Consider the following 20,659-nt stretch of genomic DNA (forward strand, 5'->3'; position numbering starts at 1 on the left):
AGAAAGAAAAAGAAGGAAATTCTGCCATTTGCAACAACATGGATGGAACTGGAGGCTATTACATTAAGGGAAATAAGCCAAGAATCAAAAGACAAGTACTGTATGATCTCATATTTATGTATAATCTAAAAAAGTCCAATTTATAGAAACAGAGTAGAATGGTGGCTGTCAGGGGTTGGGGGTGTGAGGGAAATGGGGAGATGTTGGTCAAAGGATACAAACTTTCAGTTATAAGATGAACAAGTTCTGGTCCGGCAAGGTGGCTCACGCCTGTAATCCCAGCATTATGGGAGCCTGAGGCAGGCGGATCACATGAGGTCAGGAGTTTGAGACCAGCCTGACCAACATGGTAAAACCCCGTCTCTGCTAAAAATACAAAAATTAGCCGGGCTTGGTGGTGCATGCCTATAATACCAGCTACTCGAGAGGCCGAGGCAGGAGAATCGCCTAAACCCAGGAGGCAGAGGTTTCAGTGAGCAGAGATCACGCCACTGCCCTCCAGCCTGGGCAATGGAGTGAGACTCCATCTCAAAAAAAAAAAAAAAAAAAAAAAGATGAACAAGTTCTGAGGATCTAAGGTACACCATGGGTGGTGAAGGATGCATTAATTAATTTGACCATGATAATCATTATACAATGTATACATATATGAAATAATCATGTTACATGCCTTGAATATATATAATCTTTGTCAATTAAATATATTAAAATTTTAAGAATGGGGAAAAGGGATTGCTGGGGGGATTCCCTAGTAATTCCAATGGACAACCAAGGTTGAGAACCACTGTTTCATTGGATAGGAAGCAGCCTACGAGAAACTGTTCAACGGCCATACTGGAAATACAGAAGAGCTCAGATTGTGGAAAACTTAGCTACGTGGAGCTAACTAATTGAATTCTAACATTTCTATCGTAAGCTGCCTTAAAGTATTTTCATAAGCCAGGCTAAAGTAAATACGGGACCTGAAATATTAGAGGAAGGAATTTAAATGAAGCTGTAGGCAATGGAAAATCATGTAGGGTCTTTAAAGATTTTTTAAGCAGAGGAATGATGTAAATAAAACATTAAGAAATTTAAACAGGATGTAGGCTTTCAGGGCGAGAAGGATGATATCTGATGGAACCTGACCTTGGGTGGTGGAGGTGGGGCAGGCAAAAGGCTGCTAAGGGAGAAAGAGTCCCAGAGGTTCTGGGCATGGGGTTGCGTGGAAACAAACAGGCCTGGGTATCAAATATCAGGTGGTTGCAGAGGTGACCTAGCCATGTTTCTGTGTGATAGAAGAAGCTGCGTGGCTCACAGCAGAGGTACATGTTTGTGCCGGAAACAGCCAGAAAAGACTTGGCTTGCCCGGCAACTGGGCCTGAGTAACACAGTCCAGCTAAATGGAGGGTGAAACACACTGAAACAAGAAGCCAGAGTAATATATTAAGCCTTGAAAAACTGAACACAAAACTGAACTGTGCTCCTATAGATTAGTTGCTACACGCTTGTGTAGCAAAATATATTATGAACTGAAAAATATAAAGTGGTACGTTTATTTTTAAAAAGGTGTCCACTAGCGAAAAAAAGCACAAAATTATAGTACTAAATATCATTTTAAAGAGGTAACTTCTCCTTAATACTTACAGAATGTGAGGATGGAATTCACCAACAACAAATCTCAGAGATTTCAGTCAGGGATGCCCTTAACAGTCAAAGTAATAGGAATCTACTAGTCCAGAAAAGGAGAAATCATTTTAAACCTATCACTTGCATTATTACTTCAGCTGTCTTAGTATGTATTTGATGAAAGTGTATTGCTACCAATCTTAAGGAAGCAAGGAATGAGGTTATTTTTTAAAATTATCTTGCAAAAAGGTAAACATTTTCAAGCTAGTATTACAAGGTAAAAGGGGAAATCCTGTCCCCATTTCATTCCCTACTCAACTTCAGTGTCATGGTCTGTCATTTTAACTACTCTCCTGCCAACGATCCTAACCTCCCTCCCCTGATTTTCTTTTCATCATACCCAGCTGGCAAGGCCCCAACCCTGGATGAATCCAGCGTCTGTCTTTGCCCAGCCTCCACCTGAGCTGTTGAGTACTAGTGATGAAAATCACACAACAAGGCAAATGGATATTGATATAAACGCATGGCTGCACCTGCAAATGGGCCCCATACGTTGGCTAGAAGTCCTCTGATGACATCCGGCCAGCTATCTCTCCCATTCTGCTCAAGCACTATTTTAAACCGGCAGCCTTTTCAGATATGCAATCATTGCTTTCTCTCTTTCCACTCCTTCCCCTGCTTCACAGCAGGTGAGCTTTTCTACTTTACAGGGAAAACTAAAGCCATTTGAAAGGGAACTGCTTCAATGTTTACCAGATCTACAGATTTATATGCATCCATGTTTGGGAGACAGAGAAAAACATGGCCACAATATTTTGCACTTCTTACTATCAAGAAGTGGAGTCTATTTGCCCATTCCTTGAATCTGGGCTGGTCTTGTGACTTGCTTTAACTAAGATATGGTGGAAGTGATGTGTGAGTTCCAGAGCCCAGACCTCAAGAGACCTTATGGCTTTTATCTTTGCCCTTTTAAAGCATGTCAGTACCAGATAAGAAAGTCTGAGCTTGACTACTGAATGAGGAAAAACCAAGTTCAGAGAGAGGCCCAGCCGAGAGCTAGCACCAAGGCCACAGACATACATATGAGGTCATCTTAGACCCCTCAGCCCCGGTCTAGCAACTACTTACAGCCATGTGAGTAATGTCAGATGAGACCAGCAGAAACACTTGGCTGAGTCCAGCCAACCTACTGAATCATGAGAAATTGCAAATTGTTGTTTTATATCACTGTCTTTGGACATTGTGTGTAGGGCAGAAATAGATATGTGATAAAGATTGCTATCCTTTTCTTCTTTCTGTTTGTTAGCCATGGAAGAGATGTGTCTCTTCCTGCTTAAGAGCAATGCTTTCACCTATGCCCCGGGACCATTCTCTCTCCCTATTTTAGAGATACAGAACTATTGTTCTCAGTATCTTCTTGCAAGTGGTTCCATTTAATCAGCAGTGAAATACCTCCAGTCTCTCCTGACTAATGTTTCTTTCTACTTCACATTCACCTCCTGTGATAGTCCCCTCTTTGATAAGGAACTACATCCAGCAGGTCCTATCTTTCATCTCCGTTTTACAGCTAATATCGTCATTCATAAGAATAACGGCTAACTTAGAACATATACCATGTATTAACACCAGGCACAATTCTAAATACTTTACATATATTGCTATCAACTCTCTTAACCCTTCCAACAACCTTTTGAGGTAGTTACTATTATTCCACTTTTACAGATGAAGAAGGAAACTGAGACACAAATAAAGCGCTTGCCTTGTTAGCGGCAGGTTCGAGTGCAGAGGCTAGATTACAGGGCAGTTCTCTCAACCTTTCTGCTATAAATGTAACTATATTTCTGGTTCTGTTTCCTTACTGCAAACTCACTCTTCAATCCAATGCAGATTGGCTTCCACCCCCGCTTCACTGCCACAACTACTGTTTTTACTGTCCAAAATCATTTATGTATCAATGAATCATGCATTCTCAGTGGGACAATATCACTTACTAAGGGGCAAAATCTGATTCTTAAGGGCTCAAAAAAAAAAAAAAAAAAAAAAGACACTAAAATGGTATGCAGTCCTCCAACATGCTACAGTACACAAACAGATACACTATATCTGTAAAATTAACATTTCATGCGGGGCAGACAGAAAAACAATCTAAACATTCTCCTTAGCAGGGAAGCCATTTTCAAACAGGTTGAGAAACTGTGATACGTTTAACACTGCAATCTTTATCTTGCTGGACTTCTTGGCAGCATTCGGTGCTATTGCCCATCCCTCCTTCGCAAAACATGTTCTTCCTTTGGCTTTTGTGATTTCATATTCCCTGATTTCCAAATAACCCTCTGGCCTTTTCTCCTATATTCAGTCCTTGAATGTTGGAGGTCCTCAGGGACTTGTTCTTTCTCGCTGTAACATATTTATTTTGCAGGCAATCTAACCAACTCTTATAGCTGGTGATTCTCCAGCCCTGCTCTTTCCCTTGAGCTTCAGACTCCCACATCTACCTGCCCACCAGATATGTTCACTTGGATTTCTGAGGCATCTCATGTTTGACATGTCCAAAATCGAACTTACTTTTTTCATCTAAACTTGTTACTCTCAGCCTTCCCCATCTCAGTAAGTGGCAACATCCTCAGGAGTCATCTTAATTACTTCTTTTTCTTTACTTCCCATCCAACTGATCAGCGTGTTCCATAAATCTCTGTCTCCACCTCTATCTATCTATCTATCTATCTATCTATCTATCTATCTATCTATCTATCCAACCATCTCCATCCTTCCCTATCAATTCATCCATTCACCCATCCATCCGTCCATTCACCCATCTATCATCCATCCATCCATCCATCCATTATCTATTCAACCATCTATATATCCATTATGTATCCATTCATTCATCTATTCACCCATCTATCTATCCATCTGTTTAACTATCTATCTATCCATCTATCTATCTATCCATCCATCCATCCATCTATCTCCATCCTTCCCTATCCATTCATCCATTCACCCATCCATCCATCCATTCACCCATCTATCATTCATCCATCCATCCATCCATCCATCTATTATCTATTCAACATCTATATATCCATTATGCATCCATTCATTCATCTATTCACCCATCTATCCATCCATCCATTTAACTATCTATCTATCTATCTATCTATCTATCTATCTATCTATCTATCTCACCATCCATCCATCTGCCTTGCCTTCTACAATTAATTCTTCACATAGCACCAGGATATTCTTTTTAAAGCATAAATCACATCTGGTCACTCCCCTCCTTATAACCTGCTGGTCCCTGTCTACCTCTCTGTCTTCACCTCACACAGTTTCCCCTCTTACTCATTATATTCTTATCATCTTTCTGTTCCTTCATTCCCAGCTTTGGCCTTTGCACTTGCTGTCTGTTTAATCTGCCTGGGCTACTCTGTTCCCTCATCCACAGCAGATTTTGTTTCTCAACATTCAGGTCTCTGCTTAAGCATTGTCTCCTTAGAGAACCCTTGACCATCTACCAGTCTAAAGGAATTTCCTCTTAGTCCCACTTTCTATCACATTGTCCTGCTTTATTTCCTTTATAATACTTGGGGCATTCTCCTCCCTGTGAATTCCCTACCCCCATCTCCCTCATGCCCCCTAATAAAGGAGCGCTTATATTCTTGCATGGTCCTGTCCCTGTGCCTATACTTAGTGGACCTAGGATGGGCCTGACTCAGCCATACTAGAGCCCTTCTTGGGATTTTTAGAACTAGAACTGAGAAACAGTCAATTCTTCACTAATGATAGCCATTGTCTGATGCAAAATTCAGCAACTATTGGTGGTCATGTTTCCCGTTGTGTGGAGGAGATGAGTCCACAAAGGCAAATGACACCCACATGGTAAAGGGGAGAAAAGTAAGATATTTTTGAAAGTATTTTTTTTAATATTCTGGTTATTTCTAAGGTCTAAATTATGTTCTGGATGCTTGCAGAGTTAGTAAGGAAGGTTTTTGCATCTATAGTTTCTTTGAAAATGTTAAAAAAATCAGGCCAGAAAGACAGAGTGAAAAAAAAAGAAAAATTTTAAAAAGGCTCTGTGATTGATTAATCTAACTTGTTCTTCCTTGTGTCGAACACTGTGCTCACACGTAGATGGTTAATATGTGCAGGATGAACATGCCATCTGTAGAATGAGAGGTTACTTGCTGTCCACTGAAAGCATGCGTTATGAGTGAGAAAGTGGAACTCAAAGTTGTAGAGACTGCAGTGGTTAACTATAAGAGCCACTTGGGCTTTTGCATTAATATATCATGAAGCACTCAGTCCTTTTGCAGTTATAAAAAGCCCTTTTTAGAGGCAAGACTGAGGCAAGGTACTAAATGTTTTAAAATGACTGTCCTCCACCTTTATTATTATTAATGTCCATTTCAACATTTATTGAAATCAATCCAATTAAACACATTCTAATGAAATATAATTCTGCAAACAATGTGTGCTTGGCACTATAGGGGATATAGAGAGGATTAAGGCAGAAACTTAGTCATTAAATTTATTAAGGGGCAGATTTTTTTAATCACGTAAAATAAATGATTAAAATACAAAGTAGCTATAACGAGTTACAAATAAAGTGCAATAGTGCCAGGGCTGGGGTAGAGGTTCATGGTAAAGAAGGGTCATATCTAGTTGCAAGAACTGGGAAAGGCTTCATGACCAAATTAGGCACTTGGGGGATGGGTAGGACTGTAAAGGTCAGAGATGGTATGAGGAAGCTTCTTAGTCCTTAAGAACCGGACAGCATATTTGGCATGAGTATGAAGCACATTGTGTAGGTAATGAAGGCATAAATGAATGGAGTTGGCAGTAAACAACCAAATGACTATTTACTGGCATCACTAATCACAGGAATTGAGAGATTCAGGGGATAGAATGGTATGTTCAGTTTCAGAAGTTTTGTTTGAGATGACAGTAGAATATCCCCTTAGGTAGTATAGGAGGTAGTTGAAATGTGGGACTGGCTTTTGGGAGGCAAGTTAACACTGGCGATGTTAAATATAAAATGTAAATCAAACCACATTTTATGCAGAGAAGCATAGGCATTATTTGTGCATTGTTTAGAACATGCACCAAAGAGGGTCCTAGGCTCTAGAATATCACTGGAGAGGTCATGACAGAGCAAAGAGATATGGGATATCAGTATAATCTGGGGTTGAAAATCAAACTGAAATTACAACTCCGTGTCCCTGATATGCTCAGTTCATTCAAACAACAATTCTGAACCTCCATCTCATGATTTCTAGGAAGTTGATTCCATGCAGGTTCTACTCCTTAAGTTTTTGCAATAGTAGTCGTAAGTGCTACAAACCCTTCCTAGCTCATTGCTTTGGCTCTGTAGGCCATTTTCCATCCTGCATAATTGAGTCCCTGGCTGCTGCCTCTCTCTTTCCTGCAAGCACGCACATAAGCTTTACAGCTAAGACCAGGCTGATAGCTTGGGGGTGGCAGCAGGGAATTACCACACACAAAAGGAGATACTTAAAACTGAATATTGGATGCTACTGTTCTAGCATTAGCCATGCTCTCCTATAAAGGGCCGTTAGTGGCTATTTCTTCCTCAGCTCCCCATCCTGATACCATTTTACAGGGTCAGCTTACCTCCTACCACCATATTTCTCCAACCTATAGTCTAGGCCTCTGACTCTCACCCTGGCTTCAAAGAGAAAAGCAGACCTTACTCTCCCCTAGTCCAGGTTAGCTTCTTTTCCTGCCCCAGGACAAGACCGACAGTCAGGATTGACATTCAGGATACTCAGTTGACAGTGAGGACACTCAATTCCTTCAGGGAGAGTTCACCTTCACCCAGAGTGAAGCCAGCCAAAACAGTGTACAAAAGTACATTTTTAAAAGTCTGAGGCTGGGTATGTGGCTCACACCTGTAATCCCAGCATTTTGGGAGGTTGAGACAGGAGGATCACTTGAACCCAGGAGTTAAAGACCAGCCTGGGCAACAGAGTGAGACTCCGCCTCTAAAAAAAAAAAAAAAAAAAAAAAAATTAGCTGGGTGCAGTGGCACACGCCTGTAGTCCCAGCTACTCAGGAGGCTGGGCAGGAGAATTGCTTGAGCCGAGGAGTTCAAGGTTGCAGTAAGCCATGATCGCATCACTGCACTCCAGCCTGGGTGACACAGCCAGACCCTGTCTCAAAACAAAAACACACACACACATAAAAAGGTCTGAGACCTTCAGTGTCCCAGGATAGCGTGTATAATTGGTACGGGAGGTGGGGGAAGGGGAACCCGATACAGTGTAGGGCCAAGCCGAGTCCTCGGCCTCTTCACAACTTTTCCTCTGGTGTGGTAGCTTGATTTCTCAAGATCTATGAGTAAATACGTGCACAAAAGACACATTCCTCAAAAAATACAAAATACACTGTCTAAGGAAGAATCTTTTAAATCCGTATTTAGAAAGATGTAATTCTTTAAGGATGCAAAGGAGCAGTTCTGCCAGAGTCACCCAATTTACATCACTGAATGGAAACAAGTAATATGCCATTAATGAAAGCTTACATGTGTTTTGTGCTTTGCACTTAGCAAAGAAAAAATTCTAGGCTCCAAGAACACACTAATAAATGATAATACAGGATTCAAACCCAGTATACGAAAATACTAAATACTTATATAGTATGCTAGGTAAAAACAATTTAATTTTACACAGTGCTGAAGTCGCTAATTTTCCCCAAGGAAAAATTATGTAAGAGAAAGCCCTTTGGAGGTTTTTTCACAAGATGGTATCTTCATCATCATCATATGCATATGGATTTTTTTTGAGATAAACATGTTTATTCATTCATTAATTTAACAAGTGTTTACTGTGCATCATTATCAAGGCATGACACTAGGTTTTATGGAAGATGCAAATATGACTTCCTATAACAACTTAGGATCTAGCAAGGGAGAGGAAATAAAAGATGAAACGGAATTTGATAAATAACACAGGAAAGGTGGAAAAAAAGTGTTAAAAAGTTCACATTAAAAGTGCAAAGTTCCCTTTGGGAAGTGGGGAGCTTTAGTGGAAATGGTAACAATTGGAAACCAAAAATTAAAAACAGACAAATAAGAGGGATAAGATAAAATGATAGATTAGTATCAATCTTGAAGCAGGACTCCTGAAGCAGGACATACTGCTACCGCAAAATTATTAACAAACTAGTTCCCATGGATTTAGATCCTTTCTGTAATCATAGCTAGAAACTGGTGTTCTTATGGGGAGCATCGCAGAAGGCTGTACTGTACTCAATACTTCCTATAAATGGACAGGAAAGGTTGGATGGTCATCTGTCACAAGAGTAACAATGTTTAGAAGTAGCTTGGACAGTAGTCATTGATTCACTTTTACTGGAGCTTGTAATGTCAGTATGTTGACATCATTGTGCAGCCCTTATCAGATTGTGAACACCAAGAGTACCCCAACTGCTGGCCCGCGAGCTGTTTACAAATATATCCGCTTTTATAGATGACAGTGGCCTTTAACATCTGGAGTTCAGAGTGGCACAAAATGTGTTTCTAAAGCTACTCTCCTTCCCACGTGCATCTCTTTGGTCAAGTTTATGGCTGGAATCAGACTCTAGTTAGATCGCTATAAAAATAAAAATAAAAATAAAAATAAATTTTCCCCAAGTGATTGAAACGAATTTCACCCTAGACTACGAGTCCCAACATGCAACGCTCCCATATTCCCACCATGTGGGGCGGAGTCGTAGAAGAGGCGGCAGCGGCGGCGGCCTATGCATTCTGGGTATTGTAGTCTCGGAACCGGCCACCGCTGGGGCTGGTCCCACGTGTTGCGTTTTGCGGCAGCTTTGGGCAGCGGCTCCCCTGCTCCCTCCACACGGTCCTCAGGGTGCCAGCGCCAGCAGGGGCGGCCAGCCACCGCGGGAGCGGGTTGGAGGGTGGTTCGGAGGCAGCCCGAGGCTTCGCGACGTTTTTGCGACAGCCGCGGCCGTGTTCCGCGAGTGCCCTCCCTCCTCCTCTCTTTGAGGAGGTACCGGCTGTTGTGCGGCGCTGCCTTTCTGTTTGAGTGTATGGGAGAGTGAGTGAGTGAGTGAGTGTGAGCGTGTGTGTGAGCGCGTGAGGCGTGAGTGCGCGTGTGAGAGGACGAGAGCCCGCCTGGCCGCCCCGCCGCTCCCGCCGCAGCAGGAGCAGAACGCGCGACCGGAGAGAGCGGCGGAGCCGGCGCCCAGGGAGCCCGCGGGGACAAGGGCAGAGACACCGCTCCCCACCCCCAGCCCTCGTCCCTCGGCTCTGCTTCGCCGGGGGATCCTCCCCGTTCCTCCACCCCCGGCCGGCCTCTGCCCCGCTGCCCCCCTGGATGTCCCCGGCGCTTTCGCGGGGCCTCCTCCTGCTCTTGCCGCATCAGTCGGGCTGGTGCTGCGGCCGGCGGGCGTAGAGCGGGCGGGTTCCCGGGGGCTGCGGCTGCCCGTGCTTCCCCGGTCCCCACCCCTGCCCCCCGGCCCCCCGACCCAGCTCTCCGGCCTCGGAGGCTGTGACAATGGACTATGACTTTAAAGTGAAGCTGAGCAGCGAGCGGGAGCGGGTCGAGGACCTGTTTGAATACGAGGGCTGCAAAGTTGGCCGAGGCACTTATGGTCACGTCTACAAAGCCAAGAGGAAAGATGGGTGAGTGTGTGCGTCTGGGCCGGTGTCCGCGCTGGGCGGCGCTCCCGCAGGCCGAGGCAGGTAGCCCGGAGGGAGAGCGGGCCGCCGGGGTGCCGGGCTCTGACTTCCTCGACGCCGGCCTCTGGCTCCGCCAGCAAGGTTTGGGGAGGAAGTGGTGTACAAGGGATCCAAAGCCACAAGAAATCCTGCGTGCCGCATCTGTGTTGTGCTTCGGTGCTAAGAGGGAAGAGGAGCCTCTGCACCGTGGGCTATATACTTTTCAAGGATTTCAAAGCTGATTTATGAAAAAATGCGTTCTAAAACGCCGGGTGAAATGTTTCTGTTTGTTTTTTTTTCCTTGGTCGATTTATTATGGTAACCTTCTGGGGATTTCCTCACCCGCCTCGGGAGTGTCATCCATCGGTCTAGAAGGAAGGCTGTGATCCTTTCCCCCACCAGTTTGTGATCGATTTTTTATCAAATTTGTATTTTATTTGAGGGAAGGAAGGCAGCGAGTGAATGTAGTTCTGGAGAGAGTTCCCCATACGGATCATCTGCACCATACATGTTGCAGTTGCTATTTAGATATTATTAGCTGTGAATTTTTACATAGAACAATGGGGGTTTGGTGCAGGGTGGGTGGTGGGGAAGAAGACAAGTGACATAGGGACTATCTCGTTGAGGCTGTTTCCCCCAAATTTAGCGGCTGGCAGTGAACTTTAAATAATCCCTTTGCTTTAAATATTCTTCCCTAGTAACAACTTAATTAAACCTATGAGTGGTAATGCTTCCAATTTAGTTTCTTAACAGGCAAGTGAATTGTTCGTTTTTTTCTCTTTGTCAGTAGATGAATGTCTTGTAATATTGACAAAAGAGAAGGCAGTTCTTAGTGGGGGGGAATAATATATATTTTATTAACTCCATGTTTTCTTGTAAAATGGATGTTGTCTCTGTTGCCTTTGACAGAATAGAAAATTATTGAAAAGTCAAAGCTTATTATATAATCTTTGGATTTTATTAGAAACGAAGTAGCTTTACTGGAACATTCCAGTTTAGTTACCTGCTATATGATGTTTAATCACTTAAAATTTCAGATTAGGAGAGTATGTTCAGACTACATTAGCACGAAAAAAAATTCATAAAGCTGAAGTTCCCTAGTGTGGGGGAGGGGGGCGCATATTTATAAATACTTTAGTATTCTGGATGTTGGAAAGGAAAGTGTGTATTTATTCAACATTTTTCTTAGATTTACTGAAATATCTTTCTAAAAGTGTTTACAATGGACTCTACGAGGAAGATAAGAGTTCTCATTAATTTGGAATATGTATTTTAGTGCTTTTATGCCACAATAAAGTGGAACAGATCGGCAGAAGGTAGGGATTTGGATTTGAAAACTTGATACTCTGGGCGCCGCACGTATTTAAAAGTACTTTTTAGCACTGGAGAAATCAGCGTCTGGAGATACTGCTGACTCTGTTGATGTCTAATTAGACTTATTGTTGAAGTTTTACTCTGTAATGACATATATTTTAAAAATTATGTTTGATAACTTACCATACAATATTTCTCAAAAGCTTTAAACCATCTCTCCTTCCCCCAGTATTATGTAATTTTGGGCATATTCATAAAATCCCCAATCCCATGAGATTAGACATTACAGTGCATTTGACCACACTGTCATGTTATATAAAATTCTAGCGCCTTTGCATTATTTTTAATCTGTGTGAGAGAAGCCGCTTCTGTTTTCAAAAACTATGAACTTAAGCTAATAAAATATGCATATTTGTTTTAACGTTGTACTTTTATTAGAAAACTAATACTGTGTATTGGCAGGAGGTACTTAAGCAAATATTTTATATCTCCATGGTCCGGTTTTAATTTAGGTTGTTAAGAATAATTTGAAAGAATAATTTCAATATCTTTGAATTTAAAGATAGTTGAAGGTATAATGTATGGACATTCTTAGTCATCCGTGACAGCTGAAAAGTAACATTGCATTTTGGAAAAAAGAGCTTATTATTTGTAATCCTTGGCGTTTGTTTTCCATCAGTCTTTAATGATTCTCTTTATGTGATGAACTTCTGTTTTTAATGGATCAAATGTCAAGAGAGTTTTAAAATTACTATCTTTTAGAGATAGTTTTGGAGAGTTTTAAAATTACAGGGATTTTTCAGTTTGACTTCTTTTTTGTAACCTCACTCTGGTAAAATATCGCATACTATTTATGAGGTTCTTTTGATCTTATGTCAGTGAAATGTAATTTAATGCATTTTAGTCCTGGTAAAATAAAATTTGTGGCTGTTTAATCTTTTATAATAAGATGATGATCAAATAATTTGTTTCTAGTATTGATTTACTTTCAAATTACATTATATATTCTGCAGCTGAGATTTGTTCTCTAGGAACTCAGACGGTAACACCTTCAAGGAGAACCTGAGAATTTCTATAAAAGGAAATAACACAAATAAGCTTGGTTTAGACATATTTGACTATTGAAATGAATGTATGTAAACGTTGTATCCTTTCAGTTGCCCCAGTGAGCATAGAACATGAACAATTGGTAAAATAATTTAGACCAGAGGAGTTAGCTGCTTAAATTATTAAGTTTTAGGAAATAAAATAGCTTGAAAGATTCATTTTTTGACTTACTTGAGGCATGATTGCATGGTAGGGAAAAGGGACCTTTTATTACTGTGTGAATTTCAGATTATAATAGAGTTTAAAGACATACACAATACATCCTGGGATTAATTTCTTCTCACTAGTGTCGCCATAAATGAGATAGTGTCCTTTGTGTCTGAACACTTAAAGGGTACTCAGTGGGAATCAGGGGGGTTCATTTTCTTTCTGGGTTGATTGTATCTCGTCTTTGCAGAATTTAGGCAACCAAAACTAATTTTGTTTTAAAGAGTAGGAAAGCATTAGAAGACAGAAAACAATTTGTGTTTTTCAATTCTAGACTTTCAATATTTGCACCGGATGTTTGGATAATTTAAAATATCAATTTGGGATAAGATATTTTTCTTCAAAAAAGAAAAACAAAAGGAAATTTCTTAATAGGGTTTTTAATCTGTTATAATCTATGTTCCAAAGAATAGATAATTACGAGTAAGGAATGAGTGTGTGTTTGTGTGTGTGAGTGAGAGAGAGAGAGAGAGAGAAATATACTGCCAACCTTCTTTGGGGCACATTTGTTGAGAGCCCAGAGATGATTAGTAGGCAGTGATAATGGCAATAACAGCTAAATTACTGAGTAAGTTTCAGGTCCTGAGTAAAGCACTTTACATTCATCATCTATTTAATCCTCACAAGAAGTACATCAAGTCAATACTGTTATTTTTCAGTTTTCCAGGTGAGGAAACTGAGGCTTAGAAAGGTTAAGCAAATTTACCCATGAGTACACAGCTAATTAAATGTCAGTTAGGATTAGAGGATTAGGTGCAGTTTTTTGTACTCCAGAGCCCATGCTCTTAACCATTATGTTTCATATGATTAATATATTGAATAAGTAGAAACATAGTTGTGGAGTTTGATTTCTAGTGGGTTACTCAAAAACATAAATACCTTGTAAAACTATTAACATTTGTTTCAATACACTGGTGTACTTTCTGGGTATATTACTGAAGCGCCCTAGTTTTTTCAAGTGCTATAAAACTGTTTGTGTAGATATATGGGTATGTCTATATGTATATACACAAACATACTTGTGTATCTACAGGGGTGTGTGTGTGTGTGTGTGTGTGTGTGTGTGGGACTAAACTCTAATGAAAGCCACGTGGAAGCACTTCATCTAATGGAAGGAACTCTAGATGAGCGATCCTGGAAACCTGAATCTGATTTCAGACTGTGCTTCTGATAGCAGTATGACCTTGGGCAAGTCATTTGCCCTTATAGATCTTAGTAGGGGGGTTTCAGCAGATAATTTTTAGGGTCTTTTCTAGTATTATGATTTGAGGAAGTAAAAATTATGAACATAAAATGTAATTTTTTTTGCAAGATTAGGCAAACAACCACTAAAAAATTGTACTTTAGATGATGATCTATTTCCCTATTTTTTAGTCTCATGCTTTAACGTTGTTTCTCATCAACTGCCAAAGAGCTTGGTAACTTCCAGAGACCTATCAGTTGCTTAACCCACCATGTCTTATGCTACCTTGCCATTCCTCTGTATTTATCTCTTAAGATGTTGAGGATTTATGGGCTAGTGCCTGTTCCCACTCCCTTGAACCATTTGGTGGGCAGCACAAAGGGACTCTTCTGATTCAACGTGCGTTGGAGCGTCCCATTGCCTTTGACCTCTTCTGAATATGGCTGAGTGCTGCATCTAAGTTCATTTTGATTTAAATATTTCTTTAGGTGTCAGAAATGCCAAATACAACATGTAATTTCTATCACTGGAATAGTCATGTATGCAATAAAGAGTATTCCTTATAACCTTCTGAAAATGTGACAGAAAGGGACAGTTAGTCCCCTGTATCTGCAGGTCCTGCATCTGTAGATTCAAGCAACTGTGGATCAAAAATTTTCAAGGGGGTATGGGGGAAGGATAGTTGCATCTCTACTGAACATGTACAGATTTTTTTTTTCTTGTCATTATTTCCTACAAAAATAGAGTATAACAACTGTTTACATAGCACTTACATTTTATTAGGTATTATAAGTAATCTAGAGATGATTTAAAGTGTGTGGGAGGATATGCGTAGGTTATATGCAAATAGGCCACCATTTTATATTAAAAAGCTGAGCATCTGTGGATTTTAGGGGGTGGTCCTGGAACGCACCCCTTGTGGATACTGAGGGATGCTGTGGATACTGACTGTATTTGCTGTGTATTTCTTATCTCCATGTGGTTGAAGTTACCTTCCTTAGACACCAGTGCATTTAGATCTACTGTTAGGCCACTTGGAGATTTCATGCTTAAATTTCATTTTTTTAAATAGCAGTACTGGGAAATCAATTCATTTGGGATTTGTTCATGTGAGTTATTACTTTTACTGTGTCTTTGAACATTTGAAGAAGTCAGTTATTCATTCAACAAGTATTTATTGGACCCTTCTATGTTTCAAGCACTGTCCAAGGTATTGGGAATGCAAAGATGAATAAAATATTCCATTATTTGAGGAGATCACTACTGGGGAAACAAATATGTAAATAAATTGTTGCAATTCAGTAAGCACTATAATAATACAAGGAATTATGGCAACACAGAGAAGGAAGCCCCCAATTGGTTAAGGTTTTTAGTAAAAGTCTCAAAGTTTACAGTATTTGATTTGGATCATGGAAGACAGGGAAGATCTCATCAGAAAAGACATTCCAACAGGAATAGGACAAAGGGATTTTTTAAAATTGAGTTTTCTGCAGACCCCAGCAAATTTTGTGGGTTTTAATTTTTTTCTTTCCATGCCTTTCTTCTCACCTTGTTTTCCCTGGCCAGCATTTCTTGAGCTCTTGTTGTACGTGTAGTAGTATATACATGCACTACAAATGCTCCATTGCACCCATTGGACATGGTGAGGTACCATTATTTAACAGTGGAGATAAATTTATCAGTTGGCACTGAACACCGTGAATGTATGTGTGTCAGTTTTCAATCATGAGAACATTGGCCGTTCAAGAAAAGCAGCCTCTGAAATCCAGGAGTCTGATTTAAGACTCTCGTGTAAAACTGCCATGGCAGAACTCTGTTTTGCCTGGAGCTCTGGTTGGCAGATGATTCTGCTTTGGCCTCACCTCCATGAGGAGTAAGGAGTCAGAGTTTCGTATGCAGCCGAGGTGATGGATGGTAACAAATTGGAGGGGGAAAGAAGTTCTTTTGCTACTTAAAGTTTAGGAAGTAACGGAATTTCTCTTGTTGGGGCTCTGATGTGCAGAAAGATGGAAAGTGGGGACAGGGCTTCTGGCATTCTGAATTTCAGCTAGGAAAACAGAAATAATGAAAAATTATAATTGTAGGCCATTTGCAAACTTAACTACTTTGACAATTCATTCTTTGGGCAAATGTGTTCTAATTCTGATTTATAAAATTTGAAATGTGATTCATTTGTCAGATGGAAACTATGTATGGCAAATCAGTGTTGATAAGTACATTTGATTCCCTGTGACTGCTGTTAATCTTTCTTGTAGTGCCTTTCACTATTGAATCCAATCCTCATTGTCTCTTGACTCTTTTTATGTTCTTAGCTGCTGCTAGAAAATAAAACTCCTGTTATCCTTTCCTCCTTCAGAACACTTTGTGAATTTTTTCCTTCACACCAGATTACGTAGCCTTGGTCATGTTACTTCAATTATCTTTTCTCTTTAGCGATCTTTTGTCACCTCAAGGCAGTTCTTGATGTCACTAAAAGGTGGCTTTTACCTGTTTTTTGACCTTCATACTTGACTTCTTGGTATCATGATTTTGAATATTCTTTGATACAGTTATTGTCAAAGTCCCAAAACCAGTACCTGCTGTAGTAAGCTGCCTTTACTGATGGAGTTATGTTCTTCAGAAGTATTGCAGCAGAAAAAATACCGAGAACTCCTTTTTAAAAATTGAGATATAAGTCACATACCATAAAATTCACCCTTTTAAAAGTGTGTGATCAATATAGTGGTTTTTAGTAGATTGACGAGGCTGTGCAACCACTATCACTGTCTAATTCTAGGACATATTCATGACCCCAAAAAGAAACCCATTAAGCAGTCACTGCCATTCCCCTCTCTCCCCAGCCATTGACAAGCGGTAATCTACTTTCTGTCTCGGTGGATTTGCCTATTCTGGACATTTCATATAAATGGACTAATTCAACATGTGGCCTTTTGTGTTTGTGTTTCTTTAATGTTTCTGAGGTTCATCCATGTAGTACATGTATCAATATTTCATACCTTTCTATGGCTGGATCATATTGCGTTGTATAGATATACCGCATTTTGTTTACACATTCATCACTTGGGCATTTGGGTTGTTTCCACTTTTTGGCTAAAGTGAATAATGCTTCTGTAAACATTCATGTGTGACTTACTAGGTGGACATATGTCTTCAGTATATACCTGGGAGTGGAATTTCTGGATCATATCCAAAGCAGCTGAGAACCGATTTTGAGTGGCTTTACATTGACTCTGGTTTAGGACCAAGTTCTTTGTCCTTTGTCTCCAAGACCTGACTAGTCTATTTTATTCCAGGACAGTACTCACACCATAATCTATTGTAGTAATTCTGAAACAGAGATTCATACAGCTACTCCTCCTCCATCAACTCAGAGCACTCGGACCTTTTTCTCAGGCAGCACCTTGCGCTGGAATATTTTTTTTCTCAGTTGAAATGTACTAACAGCCTCAGAAAAAATCCTAACTACATATCTTAACATACAACTCTAATAATTCCCACTTTACCTGTCACCCTGCAAAACATAGTCCTTCACTGATATATAACTACTTCAGTGTATATGTGGTTAATGTTTATATGTCCTTTGGGTCTTTCAGGTGAATGTTTATGGGTTAAAATTATAGATTTCCTCTAGGGCAATGATTGTGTTCGCCTCAGCTCTTGGCATATTGCCAAATTTTGGCAGGTATTTAGTACTTGTGTGTGTGTGTATATCTGAAATTCATATTTGAAAATCTTTTTTTCTAAACTTGCTAACGTTAAAAACTTGAGGCATATTACGGGAAGAGTAGAAAAGTAATACCTGTGAAAATACCAGGAGAAGCACAATTTGGTGGGTTTGCTATATTTGTACCCAGAACGGCACTGAACAGTACCAGAATCCAAAGGCAAGAGCAAGCTACCATGGTAGTTGGCTGAATTGAAATGGAAGGCCAAGATATTTGAAAATGGAGCCACTAGAAATAATATTTTTTTGAAATATACTTTGAAAATGAATCCTTTTAAATGCGGATCAAATCTGTATTTCTAAAATTAAGGAAAACATAACTAGTTTCTGAATCACAGTTGGCATTTAATTTTGCTAAAAATTACTGGTTTATATAGCATGATCGTTTTATTTGAAATTTACCTTTTGTTACGTGAGTAAAAAATTATTTAGACTGACTTCTATTCAAGGTAACTCAGTTACTCATCTCACTAGACAAGTACTTTAAAGTCTATAACTTCATTATAGTCCATGAATTCTAACAAATAATCATCCTACAGAGAGGAATTTTTACATCATGATGAAGGGCCTACTCTGGGTGTTTCTAGACATTTGAATTTATAGGTTGTCTAAAGGACTAAAGGGATTGAATAAAAAGAAAACTTGTCAAGTCGTGCTAATGTAGTTTATATTAAAGAAGTCATATTTTTGAGGAAAGAAGGAGTAAGTATTTTTTTTTTTTTGAAACTGAGTCTTGCTCTGTCGCCCAGGCTGGAGTGCAGTGGTGCAATCTCGGCTCACTGCAAGCTCCACCTTCCGGATTCACGCCATTCTCCTGCCTCAGCCTCCCGAGTAGCTGGGACTACAGGCGCCCGCCACCACGCCCGGCTAATTTTTTTCCTGACCTTAGGTGATCCGCCCGCCTCAGCCTCCCAAAGTGCTGGGATTGCGGGCATGAGCCACCATGCCTGGCAAAAAATACTTTTTATAAGGCTTCTGTTTGAAGGAAAACCAATAAGTCATGTGAAAATTTAGGTTCATATGGGATAGATAAATTTGGAGTTTTCTTTACTTTATGAAAGACTTTTAAAAAAAATTTTTTTGAGACGAGTCTCGCACTGTTGCCTGGGCTGGTGGTGCCTGGGCTCGCTGCAGCCTCTGCCTCTCGGGTTTAAGGGATTCTCCTGCCTAAGCCTCTCCTAGGGTTACAGGCTCCCACCTCCACACCTGGCTAATTTTTTTGTATTTTTAGTAGAGAGGGGATTTCACTATGTTGGTCAGGCTGTTCTCACACTCCTGGCCTCGTGATCTGCCCTCTTTGGCCTCCCAAAGTGCTGGGATTGCAGGTGTGAGCCACCGTGCCCGGCCAAAAGACTCCCTTTAAGTAAATGAGTCTCCTAGTGCTTTGTTATGTGACTTACTTTGCAAAAATTAAGTTTATACCTAATTTCCAAGAAAATGTCAAACAGAAAGCAAGACACAAGTAATTTGTTTTTTAATGCTGACTTAATGTTGATTTTTTTAAATGTAAAATTAAATTATTTAAATATTTGGTATTTCATTATGGTTTCCCTTTAGCTGCCGTTTTTTCTTAAAATTAATTAATTAATTAATTAATTTTACTGAGACAGGGTCTCACTTTGTTGCCCGGGCTGGGATGCTGTGGTGCGATCATGGCTCACTTCAGCCTTCAATTCCTGGGCTCAAATGATCCTACCACCTTAGCCTCCCAAGTGGGTGGGACTAGCACGCCACCCCTCCTAGTAGCTGCAGTTCTCTTTGTAAATTTGTGTGCTTATAATTTATTTGGTAACTGTTTACTGAATGCCTCTTATTTGCTAGGTTCTTACTTGTGCAAATTTATGGGACACAGGAGAAATTTTTTTACATGTATGTAAGGCATAGTGGTCAAGTCAGGTTACTTAGGAAGTTTATCACCAGACTGCAGTGCATTTTTGTTTGGTACTCCTACTCTGCTGTTAAATATTTAATTGATTTCTATTATCTTAATCTATGTCTGCACCCTTTCACTGACTTCGCATCCTCTCCTTCTTCCCCACTCACCTTCCTAGCCCCCTTTATCTGTTTTTCACTCTCTACATCCATGGGTTCATTTTTTTGTAGCTCTCATGTGTGAATGAGAACATACGATATTTGTCTTTTTGTGCCTGGCTTATTTCAGTTAACATAGGACCTCAAGTTCCATTCACATTGCTGCAAATTACATGATTTCCTTCTTTTTTGTGGCTGAATAGTATTCCATTGTGAATATATGCCACGTTTTCCTTATCCACTCATCTGCTGATGGACACTTAGATTGATGCCATATCTTTGCTGTTGTAAATAGTGTTGCCATAAACATGCGAGTGCAGGTATCCCTTTGATATACAGATTTCTTTTCCTTTGGGTAGAGATACCCAGTATCTCTTTGATTGCTGGATTGAATGGTAATTCTATTTTTCGTTTTTTGAGAAATCTTCCTACTGTTTTATATAGTGGCTGCACTAGTTTACATTCCCACCAGCTGTGCTAGGTTCTGTGCCAGATGTAGGTGATTCAGCAGTGAACAGCCCATGGTCTAATAACTCTTTAGGGAACTTAACAGACGTTTGAGGGGCACAGGCAGGTAAACAATTATAATATAGTAGGATAAGGGCTGCATTAGGGAAAATTGTAGGTTGCCATGGAAGTACCTAATCTGCCCTGGGGGGGGCTCAAGTATATTTCACTTGTGACTTGAAAGATAATTAGAAATTGTGAATGGGCAATAAATAAGAGTTAGTGGGGGCTTGAGGAGTTAAATAGTGCAGGTGAGAGAGGTAGTATCACTCTTGGCTCCAGAATTACTTTA

General features: G+C 40.2%; 1 protein-coding gene across 4 annotated transcripts in view; it reads left to right on the top strand.

Moving 5' to 3' along the window:
• Nucleotides 1-9,617: 9,617 nt before the first annotated feature.
• CDK8 (cyclin dependent kinase 8) overlaps nt 9,618-20,659 on the top strand; it is a 150,784-nt gene continuing 139,742 nt past the window's right edge. For all 4 annotated transcript variants that reach the window (XM_005585519.4, XM_005585520.4, XM_065533083.1 and 1 more), the window contains exon 1: nt 9,618-10,258. In XM_005585519.4, the coding sequence (XP_005585576.1) occupies nt 10,131-10,258 (128 nt within the window). In that variant the 5' untranslated portion in view covers nt 9,618-10,130. The remainder of the gene's footprint in view (nt 10,259-20,659) is intronic.

This window comes from Macaca fascicularis, chromosome 17 (genome assembly GCF_037993035.2).
Source record: "Macaca fascicularis isolate 582-1 chromosome 17, T2T-MFA8v1.1".
Classification (NCBI taxonomy): domain Eukaryota; kingdom Metazoa; phylum Chordata; class Mammalia; order Primates; family Cercopithecidae; genus Macaca; species Macaca fascicularis.